The 19,932-nt window shown below is 39.7% G+C and overlaps 1 protein-coding gene across 1 annotated transcript in view; it reads right to left on the bottom strand.

Moving 5' to 3' along the window:
- Positions 1-19,932, bottom strand: part of ryr2a (ryanodine receptor 2a (cardiac)) — a 267,874-nt gene that overhangs the window by 19,653 nt on the left and 228,289 nt on the right. Inside the window, exons 96-110 of the mRNA XM_025909791.1 lie at positions 19,522-19,676; positions 18,387-18,602; positions 18,020-18,292; positions 16,995-17,201; positions 16,596-16,901; positions 15,473-15,543; positions 14,762-14,912; positions 14,539-14,625; positions 13,049-13,315; positions 11,958-12,088; positions 9,630-9,672; positions 9,244-9,377; positions 3,096-3,156; positions 1,088-1,234; positions 842-976 (exon numbers count right to left, since the gene is read on the bottom strand). Coding sequence (XP_025765576.1) covers positions 842-976; positions 1,088-1,234; positions 3,096-3,156; positions 9,244-9,377; positions 9,630-9,672; positions 11,958-12,088; positions 13,049-13,315; positions 14,539-14,625; positions 14,762-14,912; positions 15,473-15,543; positions 16,596-16,901; positions 16,995-17,201; positions 18,020-18,292; positions 18,387-18,602; positions 19,522-19,676 — 2,384 coding nt within the window. The remainder of the gene's footprint in view (positions 1-841; positions 977-1,087; positions 1,235-3,095; positions 3,157-9,243; positions 9,378-9,629; positions 9,673-11,957; positions 12,089-13,048; positions 13,316-14,538; positions 14,626-14,761; positions 14,913-15,472; positions 15,544-16,595; positions 16,902-16,994; positions 17,202-18,019; positions 18,293-18,386; positions 18,603-19,521; positions 19,677-19,932) is intronic.

Here is a 19,932-nt window from a genome sequence, read left to right on the forward strand (position 1 = left end):
TGCACTCCGCTGTGATATAATGAGCGGTCACGGTCACGTAGCTTTCCATTGCCCTGGAGCTCCACCCATTTGTAGTAGTTGGGCAACAGAAGATGCCTGGGACAGTTCAGCCATAACTTTAAACTTTTCCTGCTCATACATGCTTGGAACGATCTTGCCACTACAGTGGACGCGCAACGGGACATCATAGCGTGGCTCAAGCACGTTCATCATAGTTTAAACCCCTTGTTTTGCACAACGGAATACGGCCTCCCGTCTGCAGCGAAACACCCCAGTAGCTTTTATAATAGCTTTAGCCTGGTCGGACTGGGCAGCAAAGGGCTGCTTAAATGCCGCAAACTCCTCTGCTCCTCCACTCAGACCGCTAGCACTGGCCACAACTATCACTTGACAGACTGACCACGCGCACCATACACATACTTTTTTTTCTTCTTTTTCGAATCTTCGGATCACGTGCGTGCCGAACCGTGGAGTGGGATCGGTTCGGATTACGGATCAACCGTGATCCGTTGCACCACATATGTGATGTTTCCATTTTAAGGCCCCGTTCTTTAATTTTAGATAACTTGTTTCCGTTAAGTGGGATTTTTTTTTCTTTTCATTTCTTCACATTAAAGTGTTTTACATTCTATATACTCCTGATAGAAAAATGAGTTCCTGTAAACCTTTACAAAGCCAGACTGATGCAAAACTAATATCAAAAACTATTAATAACACTGTAAAAAGACTGTGAAACTGACTGATTCTTAAAACATGCTGTGATGCAAATTTTCTGTCGTTTTGATCATCTGCCCAGCACTATTATTCTGGTTCACTACAGTCTAATACATGTCATACTCACTGTCAGCATGTCATCACACTTCATATCTGGCAGTTCTCCATCTTCACTCTTGTTGTAGAACTTCCTGAAAAAGTTGAAGGCCACTACTGTGTAGAGGTACACCACCACTGCTAATAGGCCAACAGTTAACACTAGCTGGAGAAGGGGCAAGAAAAGACTGCTGTGATGCAAACAAGGGCAAATATCACAATCTTCACTCAATATTGAGAAATGTTTAATCTTATAATATTCATATAGTGTGTTCACCTGTTTGCCATTGTGTGTGACTGAGGAGAGAATGGTACGCAGTGTCTTAAAACCCATGGCAATGTCCAGTAGATGGGCAGCAAAGAAGAAGTTGTTATAGTGACCCAGAATGGACATGGTCATATACCAGGCCAGATACAGGAAGGACTACAAGGACGGAAGATGGAAATTCAGTCAATACTGACTATCCCACTGGCTTACAATATTAGGTAACATCCAGGCTGCTGATTGTGTAGCTAATAAATCAAATGAAAGCATCATAAAACATTTCAAATGATAATTACCAGACAATAGATTAATGACTCTCGACACAGATGTGGATGACACATCATGATCATTGCTCAGTTAGCAGCTACATTTACATTTATACACTTTAAATGTGGAGGAGCGGCAGCTCTAATCCGAGTCCCTCTCGGATGACCGAGCCCCTCACTCTCTCTCTAAGTGAGAGCCCACTCACTCTTCGAAGGAAACTAATTTCTGCCACTTATATTAGCGACTTCATTCTTTATGTTACTACCTAGAACTCGTAACGATAAGTGATGGTAGGAACATAGAATGACCGATGAAGTGACAGTTTCAACACAACATCCACATCACTGCGGATGCTGCCCCAATTCGTCCGTCCATCTTGTGTTCCACTTCTGAACGAGACCCCGAAATACTCCTCCACTTGGGACAGTAAACTGTCCTTTAGATGGAGTGGGCACTCCACCTTTTCCAGCTGAGATCCATGATCCCAGACTTGATGGTGCTAATTCTCTGCCGCTTCACACTCGGCAGCAAACTATTGCAGTGCAAACTCGAGGTCACCACCTGATGACACCAACAGAACCACATCATCCGGAAAAAGCACCACAAAAGACTAAATCCTGAGGCCACCAAAGTGGAGACCATCCTAGATATTCTGCAGAGACGTGACAGCCACGGCAGTCCTATAACATCCAAAGCCTTCAGGAACTAAAGATGAATCTCAACCAGGGCCCCTGCCAGTGTGCAGATGTTTACAATGTGTCATGGTAAATGGACTGATTCTTATGTAGCGGTGTTCTACTCTCCTGGAGCGCTCAAAGCACTTTATACAACATGACACTTTTACCCATTCATACCCATTTACATAAGCACCTTTTTCTATGCTTTTAAGTGCTTCCTATCTAACATTCACACACATTCATACTCTGATGGATGCATCGGAGCGCAACTTGGAGTTTAGTATCTTGCCCAAGGATATTTGGCTTGCAGACGGAGGGAGCCGGGGATAGAAGCACCAACTTTCAGTCAGTAGATGACCTGCTCTACCTCCTGAGCTACAGCCACCCCATTACATTTATATTTATAAATGGCATAGTAAGAAGAAGTAATGATATACAAATGACTTGCTAATACCTTACTATTACCTTAGTAAGGCTTAATAGTGTGACATTATTATAAAGTGCTACCCAGTACAGTATAATATCTGCACCATGGAAGTCACTTCAAGACATGTCTGTGAAGGTTCTCAGTCATCCAGGTCATCGTAGTCTAAGGAGTTTGGATAGAAAACACTACTGGTTTTTCAGTAAGGCATACATTTACTTTGGATGAGGTCATACAAAATGCCAAACTATGAAACTAGTAACTCCTTGAATTAACCAATTAATTAATTAGATACTAATATGTATTAATATGCACTGCTTTATAAACAATGAGCCAAATAGTTCATATTTATCGCAGTATTTTTATATGACATAATTGCCAGACACAATAACCAGAATTTTATCTTATAATGTTATGGGCCGATACAACAAGTCATATGGTGCCGTTACTGCTATTGATGTTAAATGCCATAAGCAACTTTAAAACTTTTTAAACAGGAACTAACTAGAAAAAAAAAGTTGAGGTAAACTAAAAATGTTCCTATGAAATTACTCTGATATAAACAACAAAGACAAAAGAGCTTAAGAACTTCTGCAGGGAATCCACATGATGGAGCCAGACATCGCTCTCCTGACTGATTCTGATTACTTACATTGTCTGTGAACACAACCCCCAGCTTCCAGATCTGGTACTTGACGTCAACAGAGTTCAATCTGTGAACATAGTGAGAAGACACAAAGTCTTTTAACAGGTACATTAAATAGTAACAGTTTTCATGTTTTGATTAAAACGTGAACAGAAATGGTTTAAATGAAAGAGACTCTCTGTTATCAGAACTGACGATATCTTAGCTCCTTTACCTGGTATAACCAGTATGAAAATATATGTGAATGTGACAGGATCATGTCTTATTCAGTGTTCAGATAAAAAATACTGTACTGATTGTACCTGCTATTCTTTGTTGCAGAAAATTTCTTATTAATCCAAATCCCCCATAGAGGATGACCCCATGGAACCATTACTTTATTAAAGTCACTGTCAGCCGTTCAAAGATGCAGGAAATCTCCTTTGTGTTCGTCTCTGAAGTTTGAGCTCTACATGAGCTTTGAGTGCTGAAGTAGAGTAGAAATGGGCTATGTAACCAACAGTTTACAATTTAAAATCCTCCACTAAATACCATTAAAATGCACACCTACAACCTGGTACAAGAAATATTTTTCCCTGTACAGTACAGTTTCAAACTTCATAACAACTGTATGGTGGGTCATTTGGACAGTGATGGTAGGTAAGGGCATGGCCACTTTGACTGACAGGTGACTGGCCTGTAAGTCAGCTGTAACTGATCGTTATTTGATTACCTAACTGGCAAACTGCATTTTTTAATGGAATTACAAAAATAGCACTAAAATTATCTGATCTAATAATTAAAAAGAAATTACAAAATTTCTGTGCTAGACTAATGAGCACAGCTTGACTGTTCTACCAAAACTTAAACTCTACTAAGGTTTGTGGTGGACAATTTACTGTAAATTGCACTACATTTAACACTGAAACACACTTTTTTCTATGACTGCTATGTGTGTGATAGTTGCTGCTTGGAGGGTGTGCTTATTTGGAATAAGAAGGGGAGTGTGTAACTGGCACAGAAAGCCAAATTAATTTTACTTTTCTGCTGACAGGCTAAATTGATTTTCAATGTTTAATTAGATCTATTTAAAATTTCAGAGCTCTAATATGCCACTGTGCCTTAGAAATAAACAGCAGCACCTGTCAATAGCCTCAGACAGGGGTTTTGCAACATTTTCAACATCTGTAACTCCCATAACTCCTGAACCATTTCAAATGAAAGACTTTCAATGGTTCCTGAAAACAGTGACTCTGTGCTTGTCAGTGATTTTAGGGTCATTACAGTAATCCCAGGCACAGTGTTGCAGCAACCCCAAAAAGACGGTTGGAGGTTGGCTGACAGAAGAGAGAGTTAGTGAGTGTGATGGAGCCCTACACAAAACACACACACACAACCATGTTTTTATAGTTTTGTTTTTGCTGTGTTGTTTTCTGTGTTATTTGCCAAAATTTGGATGTAGCACCTGCCTGGGCTTATAGTAATGACCCTTATATCACTGAAAAAGCACAGAGTTGATGCTTTCAGGAGCCGTTTGAATTTTTCAGTTGTGCCAGTGGTTCAGGAGTTGCAGCAATTTGACCTAAAATAGGTTAGCTTTAATTTAAATGTTTATTTCAACACTCGGTGTGCTAAGCCCCAAGATTAACTATTTTCTGCAGCATTAATCTCTTGGTTTGTAAAAATGTTGGATTTTACTGTTATATTTATATGTTCTTTATAGCTTTTAATGACCAATTTATCACCATCCTCTAATCAGAATAAGAATCAGAAATACTTTATTAATCCCGAAGGAAATTATAGGTTACAGCAGGCAGCACGCTAATGGTGCATGCGCACTTACAAAGGAACCCTCTGACCAAACTTTACATAAACATCAAATTGGGAAGCCATGTCAGAGAAGTAAGCTGATAGGAAAAAAAACAATGAAAATACATAGCATGAGGTGAGAGGAGGAGAAAAAAACTCCACTCAGACTGAGCTCCTAATGGGAGAACAGTTTGAGAACAGAAAAAAACACCCCAGCACAAAAAAGCACATGACTGTCAATACACCATAGAAACACAAAACAGGCAACAGGGGTGGGTAAGGGTAAGCGAGAGCCGGTGTAGACAGCGAATCTGGTCCTGCAGCATGTCTGCGCTGGTCCAGTCGACCCGCCATCTGCCCCGGGAGGGGACAAGCATCAAAGGCATTTGGAAAGTTAGTTAAACTGCAGGAATGTCTTAAAGACATAAAGACCTGGATGGCCGCTAACTTTCTGCTTCTTAATTCAGATCAAACTGAGGTTATTGTACTCGGCCCTGAAAATCTTAGAAATATGGCACCTAACCAGATTCTTACTCTGGATGGCATTACCTTGGCCTTCAGTAATGCTGTGAGGAACCTTGGAGTCATTTTTGACCAGGACATGTCCTTCAATGCACATATTAAACAAATATGTAAGACTGCTTTCTTCCATTTGCGCAGCATCTCTAAAGTTAGAAATATCCTGTCTCAGAGTGACGCTGAAAAACTAGTTCATGCATTTATTACTTCCAGGCTGGACTACTGTAATTCACTATTATCAGGATGTCCTAAAAACTCGCTGAAAAGCCTTCAGCTGATCCAAAATGCTGCAGCAAGAGTCCTGACAGGGACTAGAAAGAGAGAGCATATTTCTCCTGTTTTGGCTTCCCTTCATTGGCTTCCTGTTAAATCCAGAATTGAATTCAAAATCCTGCTCCTCACATACAAGGTCTTAAATAATCAGGCCCCATCTTATCTTAATGACCTTGTAGTACCATATCACCCTATCAGAGCACTTCGCTCTCACACTGCAGGCCTACTTGTTGTTCCTAGAGTATTTAAAAGTAGAATGGGAGGCAGAGCCTTCAGTTTTCAGGCCCCTCTTCTGTGGAACCAGCTTCCAGTTTGGATTCAGGAGACAGACACTATCTCTACTTTCAAGATTAGGCTTCAAACTTTCTTTTTTGCTAAAGCATATAGTTAGGGCTGGACCAGGTGACCCTGAATCCTCCCTTAGTTATGCTGCAATAGACGTAGGCTGCCGGGGATTCCCATGATGCATTGAGTTTTTCCTTTCCAGTCACCTTTCTCACTCACTATGTGTTAACAGACCTCTCTGCATCGAATCATATCTGTTATTAATCTCTGTCTCTCTTCCACAGCATGTCTTTATCCTGTCTTCCTTCTCTCACCCCAACCAATCACAGCAGATGGCCCCGCCCCTCCCTGAGCCTGGTTCTGCCAGAGGTTTCTTCCTGTTAAAAGGGAGTTTTTCCTTCCCACTGTCGCCAAAGTGCTTGCTCATAGGGGGTCATATGATTGTTGGGTTTTTCTCTGTATTTATTATTGTACGATCTACTGTACAATATAAAGCGCCTTGAGTTGACTTTTGTTGTGATTTGGCGCTATATAAATAAAATTGAATTGAATTGAATTGAATTGAAAGGGAGGGGGGATGAGTGTAACTACCCTTTTGAAGTAGGTGACACTAATAGGGATCATTTTTTGCCAAATAAGAGTGACTTGGCCCAGAAAACACACATATTTATGTGAGCCAAGAAAGTTCATAATATCCAACATGATGCAACTTGCAATGGTGACTTATGCTATGAATCTAACCTGTTCTGGAGCATGTTGTGTTCCAGATTAGAGACCAGCAGTTATAAAATCACTACGTACTAACTAATCAGTTATCCAGAAAATAGTGCCACCATTCGTGGAACTTCCCTCTGAGGGATCTTTTGGCTTTCCCTGATGAGCATCAAAAAGAGAAACAAAGACTCTAAAACAAACCCATTTTTGATCATTTTTTTCCCCTGTTGGCTGTAATTTTTTAAATTATTTTGTTATTTAAACATTAACATATGATCCATCTATTTGTACCTTTTGACCTTATATCAAATATGCACGTAGTCTAAGCCTATGTTTAACATTTTTTTTACATTTATTCTTTGCTTGCTCATGAATTATTAAACACCAAAGCTGCAGTGGAAAGGATGAAAACTTGCAATAATTAATTTAATCAAATACTTGATTAAAATCCATCATAATCCCCGTCTTAATGATAGAGTTGGAATATTGATGAGCTGACAATTGGCAGGCTTCAAATGAGCTAGACTTTTAATTTAGTAGCTATCTTCCAATCTTACTGACCAAAGTGCTTACACACTTCTAATACTATATTACTCTGCAGTGTCTCCTTTCACACATACTCATACTGCTGTGTTGCTTTCAGCCATATTACATGTTTTAATTCTTTGTACAGTACTTTTAAAATGCCTTTGCTCACTTCCTGATGCTTTTTTCCCATATTTGTCACCTTTGCTTGTTTCAGGTCATCAAACAAAGTTTAACATTAGACAAAGACAACCTGAGCAAAAACAAAATGCAGTTTCTAAATTATGATCTCATTTATTAAGAGAAGTGTCTACGTCCTGTGTGAAAAAGTAACTGCCCCTAAACTTTTTATTAGTTGTTTAACCAGCAGCAAGAATTGCAACCAGGCATTTGCTTATTGCTTATTGTGTCTGTCATATCGCCGTGGAGGAATTTTCGCTCCTTTTTCTTTGCACAGTCGTTTTAATTCAGCCATATTTGAGGGTTTTGGAGAATGAACATGATACTTACAGTCATCCCAAAGGATCTTAATGGGATTTATGCCTGGATCTTACAGTGAAAATGATGGTAGTTTAATTTTACTTGGAAAAGGAGTGCCTTGGATTGTTTTGATATTTAACCCTGTACGTATACCTTGCAAATAGAAATGGGTTAAAGGAACACTTCCTGGATTCAATTGAATCCAGGAAGTGTTCCTTCTTGAAACCAATCGGGATTTAAGTGAAGATTTTTAGTAAGCTCCAAAGACATTTGGAGGTGAAAATGTTGAGCTGGTGTGTTTTGGCTTACTGACCTAAAGGATAACTTGAGTGTGCTTAAGCTTCGGGGAACAAACTCATGGCTGGATATTCTCCAGTCATTTTGCAGGGTGAAGACAAAGTTATCTGCTGAGCTATGTAAATTTTATTCAGCTTTTGTTTCACTCCCTTTCACGAACTGGCTCTTACGACACCCAAATGCATCGTTATCCACAGCCTTCATTTAGCAATTATGAATGGTGTGTTGGGAAGTCATTTTTTATTCAGTGTTGTCAAAAAACACAATATAATCGAAATGCCAGCAAACGCTATTCCTTTTTTGTTATTTTTATCTTCACTTTTTTCCAACTTCCTGTTATCAGAATGTCTGCCCCCACCTTTCTTTCACATAAATGCATGATCCTAGCCTTTCTATGTGATTGGCCGCATGGTGTGCCCATCAAAATAATGTCCCGCCCCCGCCTGCATGGATTCTCAGCAGGGCTAAGCAAGAGTGGCTAATGATTCATCTCTCTGACGGGAGCAAGCTTTTGTTAATATTAATATTTATTTAGGGCAGTGCATGTTAATGAACATAAATGTAAAAAAAAACTACATGAATGTAAACATGCCAGATTATAGCCAAAGGCTAATTTCCATCTGTTGTCCTTAAACATAAAAAAATAGACATAATAATTCATAAAAATTCATCATTCATTCATAATAAAAACTCCATCACCAAACTTACTTAGTTGTTCGCTACAAAGAAGCAACTCTTAGAGCCGTCTCATTTGTGAACAACACGTCTCCAACATCACACTCATGCTGAACAAATAATTTCATTATTTGGCTTGTAGTAGTAATGTCACTACTCGTTACATAGACAGATATTATTATAAACATTAGCCGCACCTACTGTTAAGCTTAATGAGCTAGCGGTGATCGCATTAGCATCTCTTATCAACAACTACCCCTGAAGGTATTCAAAATTCAATTTTGCTCATTCAGCTAGTGAAAGAACTGACATTAAGTAGACAGATCACAATCATCACTGTGTTATAAACAGTTTAAATGAACTTTTCAACATTGTCATGATGTGTAAAAAAATGTTTAAAACAAATGAGCTCGTGCCTCTTCTGCAGTTTCAGGGGCAAATCCGCTGAGCTATCCTGTCATCGGATTGGAACTATCCTAATAAGACGGCAGTGCCCCCACACTGACATTGTTCCTGCAGTCAGACTTTTCTTCCCTATAACATCTCTCTCACACACACATAAACTCTATTGCTTGCACACTACACACAGACTACTCACACTGCAGCAAGCGAGCTGTCTTTCCTGGGTTTTCTCTTTTTGTGAGCATCGCTGAAGTCCAGAGCAGCTTTGTCCAGTCCCAGCAGCTCACTGATTCGGTCATGGCCATAAAACTCCCCATATTTATCCATCACCTAAGAAAGAGCAGGACTTCTTAAACAGATGCTTTCCACTTTTTCATTTCCCAAAACAGTATTCTATCTAGAAAACCTTAAACTACACGGGGAAAGATCACACCAATGTGGCAGGACTGTAGTTTAACAGAATGAGCTACCCAGTACAACCAGTGTCCTCAAAGACTTGCCATTTGTACAAGATCAATTTGGAATTTAGGAAAACATTTTAAAAATATTTTTATCCAGTAAAACAAAACAAAAAATACTTACCTTTCTCTTCACAAATTTATCCCAGTAGTTATTGGGGAAAGATCTGAAAGTCAAAAGACAAAGTTACTCTCTCTCTTTCGGATTTAAGCTCAGCTCTTTCTTCACCACAACAGACCGGTACAGCATCCGCATCACTGGAGCTGCAGCACCAATCCATCTGTCGATCTCCTGCTCCCTTCTCCCCTCACTCGTGAACAAGACACTGAGATACTTAAACTCCTTAACATGGGGCAGAAACTCGTCACAGAACCAGAGTGGGCACTCCTGCATTTTCCGGCTGAGCACCATGGCCTAAGACTTGGAGGTGCTGATTCTAATTCCTGGCACATCTTACTTGGTTGTGAACCACTCCATTGTGAGTTGCAAGCCACCACCTGATGAAGCCAACTGAACCACATCATCTGCAAAAAGCAGAGACAATATTCTGAGGCTGCCCAAGTGGAACCCTTCCGCCACTTGGGTATGCCTAGAAGTTCTGTCCATAAAAATTATGGATAGAATCAGGGACAAAGGGCAGCCCTGGTGGAGTCCAACACTCACTGGGAATGAGTCTGATTTATTGCCGGCTACAGGGACAAAGCTCTTGCAACAGTTGTATAAAGATTGAATGGCTCGTAACAACGGGCCAGATGCCCCACACTCCCGAAGCAAATTCTCCTCCAAAGGACATGGTTGAAGGCCTTCTCCAAGTCCACAAAAAACATGTAGACTGGTTAGGCAAACTCCCATCCACCCTCAAGTAAGAGCTTTTCCAGTATTGTGCCACCAGGATGAAAATCACATTGTTCCTCCTGTATCCAAGGATTGACTAACGGATGGACTCTTCTTTCCAGCACCCCGGCATAGACTTTGCCAGGGAGGCTGAGGAGTGCGATCCCCCTATAGTTGGAGCACACTCAACACTTAACTGCCTCTGTGACCTCACCCCCGGTGATGGACGAGTCGTCCCCTTTGTCCCGAAACTCTGCTTCTTTGGAAGATTAACAGTGGGATTAAGGAGGTCCTGGAAGTATTCCTTCCAGCACCCAACAATATTCTCAGTCGAAGTCAGCAGCGCTCCACCTGCACTAGGTGCTCTACCTGTAGGTAGAGCACTGCTTTCCCCTCCTGAGTCGCCTGATGGTTTGCCTGAATCTCTTCAAGGCAGTCTGAAAGTCATTTGCAGCATGGCCTCTCCAAACTCCTCCCACGCCCAAGTTTTTGCTTCTGCAAATGCCTGAGCCGCATTCGCTGTTGGTACGTATTGGCTGCCTCAGAAGTCCCACAGGCTAACCAAACCCGAGAGGACTCCTTCTCCAGCCTGATGCTTTCTTTCACCTCCGGTGTCCACTATCTGGTTCAGGGGTTAACACCATGACATTGCACCAACCACAGGCACCAACACCCTTCCCGCTGCAGCTCAGTGGAGCGACTTCAGCAATTGACGTCCTGGACATGGTCCTTTCGGACTCCATGTCCCCAGTCTCAGTCTTGAACATGGTGTTTGTTATAGACAAACTGTGGTTTGCACAGGGGTTTTTGAATCACTCTTTGTCTGGTCCCTTACCCAGGTTGGGTGCAGGTTATTCCCCCAACAAAAATGATATGCTAACTGATCAACAAGAAAGATAATACTAAACTATAATTCAGTTGAAAATCAGTTAAACCTCGAACAGAATCACATCTTGAGTTTCATCAGCCTGCACCTGTGCTTAACCCCCATCCTACCAACTGGGGTAACTGCAGCCCTCAGAGGTATAATTTTCTGTCATAACTTATAAGTGATTTCTTGTTTGTTTTTTTAAGCATTTCATTTTTCTATGACTTTATCAATCAATTTGTTCTTAATTGTGCCACATCATTGTTTCCACTTGTTTCCATCAAAGCTGCAAGTTGCATTAAAGAAAAGTATTGATTTTTGTTTCCAAAATATGCAATTTAATTGCAATGTTGCAAACATAATAAAAGTCTTCTTTTTAGATGAGATTAAATAATGACTATTAATTCATTGAATATAAATATGGGTTGCTAATATTATTATTAATATTATTATTATGCTATTATATTTGTTTCTTGCAGTAAATTATTCTCAGGGTGCCCACTGACCCCAATCACCACTGCATGTATGTTAAATATGTCAGAAGGATGAGGGTTAATAGGCTGTCTGCAAACTATATCTTCTATTTCTTTATACATGCAGCAGTCTCTTGTTTTCATATGGAGTTAAATCAGGGCCATACTGTTTGTGTAGTTAACTGCATAATTTCATGAATGAAAATAGTCTGTATAACAAACAACAATCTGATATACACATGCACACTCTTGTGTAGGGACAGAGGGTCTACTTACTGTGTGTTGATTACCAGTCTGTCCCACTGTCCTTTGATGTCATCTTCTGATGGTTGCTCTGTTATATAAAGGCCATCAAATTCCAGCTTCCTAGCGACCTCCTTTTCACGCTTAAAGATCACCAGTGGCACCTAAATAATGCACACAAAAAGTGGAGAAATGCAGATCTCAGTGGGTTCTAGACTTAAGACTAACTGTAAATGATTGAAACTCTTAACTCTTAGAAACTGTCCTTATATTGAAATACATGTCAGTTTATCCAGTTTCACATTTCTACACAGAGATCTGACCATAATTAAAACTTCAGACAGATTTAAAGTGAGCATTAATAATGTCTGAGTCTTATGTCACTTGCAAAATATAATTGAGGATTTTGCAAAATCTGCTTTTTGCAAACAAGTAGCTACAAAGTAGTATTAGGGCCACATTAAAAAAAAACCTTCTCACTTCATTATAAAGAATGCGGTGGTTAAAAAAAGAAGCAATATAATATTTTTGCTGTAAGAATACTGTAAGAATAGCTTCATTAACACATGGATCAGTCAGGAACTGATGGTAAATAATGTTTTCTGTTCTCCTACAGGTTGACTGTTTTACATACTGTATTTCAGATTTACAGGACAGACTTGTTTGTAATGAAGCAGTCCTTCTGAATAAATCTCTGATGGCACACAGGATTCCTTTATTTCAAACATACTGATTCATCTAAAGCTGCCTCATGCCACTTTGTTTCCAAAAAGATGCACAGGTGTAAAGCCTGAGTACTTGCTCTATTAGTTTAGTAAGTATGTTACTACTACTATGTTAACTTGCTCAAGAGGGCTGCTCATTTGTGATTTAACAATTTGCATTGATCTTGGTAGAATGGATTGACCTTTATTGAAATGACCAGACTACATCTTTGTCCATAAATTTAATGTTAGTAGATTACCCATAGACCTTTCCAATGCCTTTTTGTGTGGCATTGCACAAATTTGACCGACTGGCGTAAGATTTAATAACAAACTCTGTGGTTGTTAATGGCAAATACTAAATTGCAGATTCTATTATTTTGCACTCATTTCTGTTGTATGTCACAGTGAATATCCTGCCTTAAGACAATAGTATCCAATGATGCAGAAGAAGGAGATGACCGTGTGCAGGACAGCAAGGATCCGTAACATGGGCTCCATGTAGCCACTGCTCTCTTCCAGGACAAAACGAACGGTGACAGGCTTCTGGGGCATGCTGGTCTGATCCATCACCTCTTCCTTTGCATCCACAGTTGCTCCACCTAGTGGATCCCACTGAATGCTGCTCTCTGAATGGCTGGTGTGCGCAACTTCCCTCTCCTCAGTCACTGATGAGGATGTAGAAACCTGGTAGGGAAAATTTTAATCTAGTTATGTAAGCAAATAAAACAATAACAAAACAAAGTAAAATAACATCAGTATCAGCTATTAGTCCAAAATTTAGTTTTAATTTTTATGACTGATTTGTCCTGAACCCCAACTTCAGGCTCTATAGCAGGGGTGGGCAACTCCAGACCTCAAGGGCCAGTGTCCTGCAGGTTTTAGATGTGTCCTTGGATCCATCACAGCTTATTTAAATGGCTAAATGACCTCGTCAGCATGTCTTGAAGTTCTCCAGAGGCCTGGTAATGAACTAATCATTTGATTCAGGTGTGCTGACGCAGCGTGACATCTAAAACCTGCAGGACACCGGCCCTCGAGGCCTGGAGTTTCCACACCCTAAAGATTATAACCTAAAGATTCTAAACCAAGCTATAAACACAGCAAATACTGAGTCTGAGTCTTCTGAAGCAACATACAATGTAGTACTGGCATACTAATTATTAACAGAATATTAAATGATTTGTGATTTGCGTTTGCACAAGTTTGTACCAGTTTTGTCCCTGTTCGTAATCTAGCACAGCAATAGAACTTTTGTTCCTAACCCTTGGAAGAAAAATGTTTGGCCCCAAAACGCATATTTTTGAATGATTACTTTTAAAAATCATAAACATAGAATGACTATAACAGTCATTCTATGTTTATGATTTTAACCATTAAATCCCAAACTGCTAGCTGGCACACTCCAGCTCACTGCCTTTTTATTCGCCATGTCGATGTAGCAAAGTCACTTTGAAGATGGAAACTGGTTGCAGATCTGGTCTCTTCTTTAAAGAATTCACTGCAGAGGCAATAAGTTGGTAAGTTCATTGTAAATGGTTACAATGATCTTGTTCTTCCCATGGTTTCCAACCAGTCTACTGAGACTGCAGGATAAACAACAACAAACAACTTTCTCATTTTACTCAGCGCAAATAGAAGAACAATCATTAACGAGAAGTACAGTGAGTGTATTACTGCTCTTTAAAACATGCACTCACTCCTACTCTAACTCAGGCAAGCGTAAGACTTTTCACTGCAAAGGCCCATAAAACAAAACAAATTTTCAAGTGTCCATAAGCAGTAAAATCCCTTGTATCATGTGCCTTCAACAATTGCACTGTTTAATTTGAAACCATTGCATGCAGCACCACACTCTGTAGAAGAAGATGTGTAGAATGTAATCACAAGAACATCCTTGGTACTGTTACCTTATAGAACAGAAGGATAAAGTTTATTGCAAAGGCAACAAACAGAGCCAACATCCTCATGTTGTAAAAGTTTCTGGCGAAGTAGTTCTGTAGGAGAAACCAAAAGATGAGCTTTTGTTAAAGCCATGGATTGAGATGTTGTATAATAATAATAATAATAATAATAATAATAATAATAATAAGAAGAAGAAGAAGACAAAGAAAAAGAATAAGTTGGCCATACCAGCAGTTTCCTCTGGTAGGCAATGATCTTCTTTAAGAAAGCTGACTCCTGAACATCAGGTTCGTCAGACTTTGAGGTGTGATGCCTCCTCATTTTTGGTTTCATTGTCTCGTTCTTTGACTGTTTCTCTTGTTTCTCTACATCATCACTTCTGAAACCATAAGCCAACACACAGACATTTTAAAATGACATTACTGTTTCACTGTGGTTTTATTCATTTACTGTCTTTTTAGGTTTTTGGAGTTTAAAATGAATGGACTAATGCTTGTTATACACTATAAAGCAGCGGTCCCCAACCTTTTTTGCGCCACGGACCGGTTTATGTCCGACAATATTTTCACGGATCGGCCTTTAAGGCATCGCGGATAAATCCTGTACTGGTACCAAAAAAACAAGAAAATGTATTCATAGCACAGTGGAAAAGACCCAGGGAAACTGAGTTAATAATAAAAAATAACGATAAAAATCCTGAAAACCGTAAATTTAACACCCGAGCCTCAACTCTCACGGCCTGGTACCAAACGATTCACGGACCAGTATCGGTCCGTGGCCAGGAGGTTGGGGACCGCGGTTATAAAGCATTCTTTAATGCTGTTTGATGTGATTATTTCACTAAAAAAGAAACACCATCAGGTCTTAAATGAATTAGTGAAAATGCATGCATGCATTTATGCAATTCAAACATCCAGTTCCAAAAATATGTTTACGTACTCAGATGTTTTTTGAGGTTCACATTTACTCTCTAGTTTTGATTCCATCTCCTCTGAGGCAGAGCTCTTTGACTGAAACAGAAAGATGAACAATTAGACAAAAAATATCCATAGACACATTTGGTCAGTTTTGTGGCTGATGGCATGCTTGTACTGTTACTGTTGTAAAACGTCAGTTTTTCTATGTTGAAATGGGCAGAATTTAGTCAGAGCAGTCAGTGAATGTAAGTTGTGCAACATTTGAATCAAAATCTTAAGACATTCGATCATTTGATCAAAGCTCACGGACACATTAGCTGAATGTGAAATCGTTAAGTTTCACCATTCAGAATCAGTGGCTGTAAAAGCTATGATCCATTTTAAACAGCTCAAGATAAACCTCCATGAAAGTGAGCAGTAAAGTTTCCACCATGTGGAAGTTAACATTTCAGTGGCTATCAAACTAGCTAAAAGCACATGTTTCTGAGCAGATGGAGAAAGTAGAACTGAAATATGTAAAGTCGACAGACTTTAATCATTTTTTCCAAAAATTGGAGTGTCCAACTGTAAATTTGGGAGATTCCAATTGCATATATTGGAGTCATCTATGTATAAAATGAAAATGTATTTGTTGATGATTGTTTAAACATGTTGTTTCACCATGTCCCAAACACCAAATACGAGGGCTGAGGTCCCAAATATCTTGTTTATTAGATCTGTCCCTCTGCATCTTAGAAAATGTAATACATAGTTGTCTACCATAGGTTATCACTGTAATCTCTGCCAGAAATCAGTTGGCAAAGGCCAATACTAAACTTACAAAGCAGTCTTTTTATTTTAATAATAGATATGGGAGATTGACAGTCGACTGCAGGGATGCTGAGACATCGATGCCTATGTATTCAAACTTGTTAAACACTGGTATATCATATAGCAGTGAAATGCCTTTATTTGGAATATTCAAAGGTAGAAATACAGATTTAGTCCAATTTATCCTGGACCCTGATGATATATGTCACCAAAACCTTTAAAAGAAAGAATACTAACGGCCGAGGGGTAAAGAGCAAAGAAAGGAGAAAAGAAAAGGGGGAAAAGCAGAGCCTCTCACTTGTGTCATGAAAGAAAGTAAGAAAGAAAGAAATCACCTGATGTCTCCATCTGACTTCAGGTTGGGGTGCTGTAGATGGAGTTGGAAGGGGAACCGGGGAGTTGAGAAGTTCAGTAAAGCTGGCATTGGGGTTATGGGGGGTGATTTTGTACTGGCCCCCTTCCCTTCTTAAGTCCAGACCAAAAATGTCTGACAGCAGCTCTGTCTCACTGGTATTGACTGTCAGGTCAGCCAAGTCTTCCCCGGTTGAGCTGTGATCAGATGATCTTTTCTCCCTGTTCTCCCCCTCACCGCGTACCTCGTCCTGAGTAGGGTCTGGCATATTGGCCAACAGCTCTGACACCTAGGGGCAGAGGCGTTTTAGCTGTTAACAAACAGCTATTACTTTATCTAGACTGTTCTTTATTTTATTATTAAAAAACCCATCTATAATAACCTTTATGGTCTTGGCCCCCTCCACCAGGTTTTCTCCAATGAAAGTGTTGTAGAAGATTCTGCAAAATCCTCGAGCCACATTGAATGCCACATGGAGGAGGCCCAACAACACCGACCAGTAGGTGGAGACCAGGGTGGTTACCATGTCCTTCACAGTCATGTTCTTTATCTTCTTCATTTGCTTCTTTAAGCTCTTCACGGACAGTACCTGAAACCAAAGCAAAGTTACTGGTAAACTGTGTGTTCAGTAGTACTACTGTAGACATTGTCAAGAAAGGTGAGATTGAAAGAGACTGAAGTCCCCCTGGCTTATCTCTTACTATATCTGAGAGAGGGTAAAAGGTCTTACCACCAAATTTACATGTGATTTTGCTGATAGTTAATCATGCTTAATGGGTTAATATTGATCAGAATATAGTCAAGTTTAACCAATACAATGAATCAGAAGATATAATCAATCTACTAACAGATTTTGTATCGAGTGGTTAGTTTGTGCAAGGATGGACTTGGAAGCTGTGTGTGCATGTATGTATGTAAGAAGGATGGCTAGGGGGGAGTGAATGAAACTCTAACAAGACAATGATATTAGAAAATGTATGATATTGATACGGCATTGGTAAAAAAAAGAAAAGTAATTGAAGCTACGGCTTGGCTAATTTGGTTTAAAAGTGAACATTCAGTAGATGTGAAGATAACTATTTTAACAATACAAACGTATGACAATATATGGTATTTTTATTTAAAATTATGTTTCTGTCCCATTGTATGTTTCATGGTGAGCTTATCTGACTGTGTAGGGCCATCGTTTCCATCCAGTGAGACACATCTTTAGAGGATCTGCCATTTGCTAAATTCAGGGTTTAAATATATATATGTATCTAAGAGTTTTCAAATTGAAATCAAGTTTCTTATCTCTGTTCTTTTGAAAACAGAAAGCATTACTTTCAAAACTGTTCAAATACTATTTTAGAATATTCCAAAATACACCCAGAGTTAGCTGTTAGTTAGGCTCAGTGTGTAACTGACCTTTATTAGCAGCATGATGTTGTATCGAAGTGCTAGTAGTGCCATGTAGACAGTGGTGACAGAAAAGAAACCCACATCGGGGCTCTCCTCATCTGGCTTCTCACGCTCGCTCTCCTCTTTCATCGCCGAGCGCTCGCCAGCGTCAGACATCTGAGCCGCCAGCTGCATTTCAAATATGGTGTCCTCACAGAAATTCACAAACAGCTCCATCTTCTCTTTCTCCCCTCCTTCATTCACCACATCAAAGATGAACTGACGCTTGGATTCCTTTACCTAGGATAAAAATACAAACTTTGGCATTGGTAGTGACATACAATACTAAAAGGAAAAATGTCATATTTATATATGATTTATTCGCTGTATTTACCTGAGGTTTTTCCCACTGTGTACGACTGGACTCGCTGATCTCAAAGTAGACTCTCTCGATCCGCTTTGCACTTCCCATGATCTCGATACGGCCTAGGTATGGTTGGAAGTAATTGAGGACACTTTCTGCCAACTCCAGGAAAGTCTGCAGCCGGGTGTCATGAGGCATGTGCTCTGACAGGTTGGTCAGCAAAACCGCCACGTTGAAGCCAATGTCCTGTGAATTTGAAAATACATTTTTCATGGGATTTTTCAGTTTTGAAAAAAAAACTTCTATCCATATCTTCTCCATTATGCAGTAATTTCTGGGTAAATATGAAGTGCTTCTCTGTAATTTGCTGAATCTCAACCAGGAGCAGTTTGTAAATTTGTACTTGTGCAGCTAAGGGTCCACCTTAGATGTAATAGCTGACCAAATATACCAGGATTGGATTGAGAGTGTGCAACACAGAAAACAACCAAATGAAGCAAAACCAACTTAAAGATGCTAACAAATAATGACTAAACAAGAAAAAGAAAAATGGAAACAGCAGATACTGAGTGAAGCCAACTTATTATATTGGAGATTATGTATCGGAATTTCAGGAGCGGGACCACGCCTCCAAACACGCTCCTTCTGGCTGTCATCTATATAGGTTCACCCAGTTCTGCAAACTGTTCATTCTCGTTTACGTGCCCCTCCCTCCCTCCTTGTTCTCAATTCTTTAACTTCTTTGCTTCTATTTAGTACATGGAGATCTGCCAGGCCCGGGAGCCGTCGCCAGTCCCCTTCGAGGCCTTCCCCAAACCGCAGCTCAATTCATGTCCAAGCATTCACCTTTACCTACTAAAACACTGTCAAACCTAAAATGAGGACGTGGGCCCAGCTGGTGAAAAAAGACTACTTGGGCAGGCTGCCCAGTTCTTTTAACTGACTGCCCAATAATATTTTGAAAAACTAGATGTATTGATAAGGGTGTTTGTTTCAAAACAAGAAGCTATAAAATGATAAATTATACTCTCATCTTGATTTTCAATATCCTCAACTCCAAAGTACGGGAAGACAAAAGGAAAAAAAAACAGAAAATTCAATAAAAGTCCTGAGTCCTGATGAGAACTCTCAAAAATGTAATCAGTTGTGTTTTCTGATCACTTACTTTGGCTGGCTCATGAAAGCGCTCCACAAACTCTTCATAGTCAAGAAGTTCATTCTCATCAGGTTCAGCACATGACAGCAGGTACTCCGTCTCTGACTGGGTGTAGTGTTTATGGCTCTCCATGGCCTTATGAAAGTCCCTCTTGGAGATGACACCTGTTAGGTCAAACACAAATCTATAAACTTGGAAATCTTCCTGGATTCAAATGATGTAATTCCACAACAACTATTACAAAATAAATTACATGGACTGGCTTCCACCTCTTAATCTTTGAATTCAGGTGTTTTCTGTCACATTGCCACAGTGTATAAAATCAAGCACCTTGGCATGCAGTCTGACTTTACAAACAATACTGAAAGAATGGGTCATTCTAAAGAATTACCTGAATTTGAGCATGGTAATGCAGTTGAA

Source organism: Oreochromis niloticus, linkage group LG8 (assembly GCF_001858045.2).
Source record: "Oreochromis niloticus isolate F11D_XX linkage group LG8, O_niloticus_UMD_NMBU, whole genome shotgun sequence".
Lineage (NCBI taxonomy): Eukaryota > Metazoa > Chordata > Actinopteri > Cichliformes > Cichlidae > Oreochromis > Oreochromis niloticus.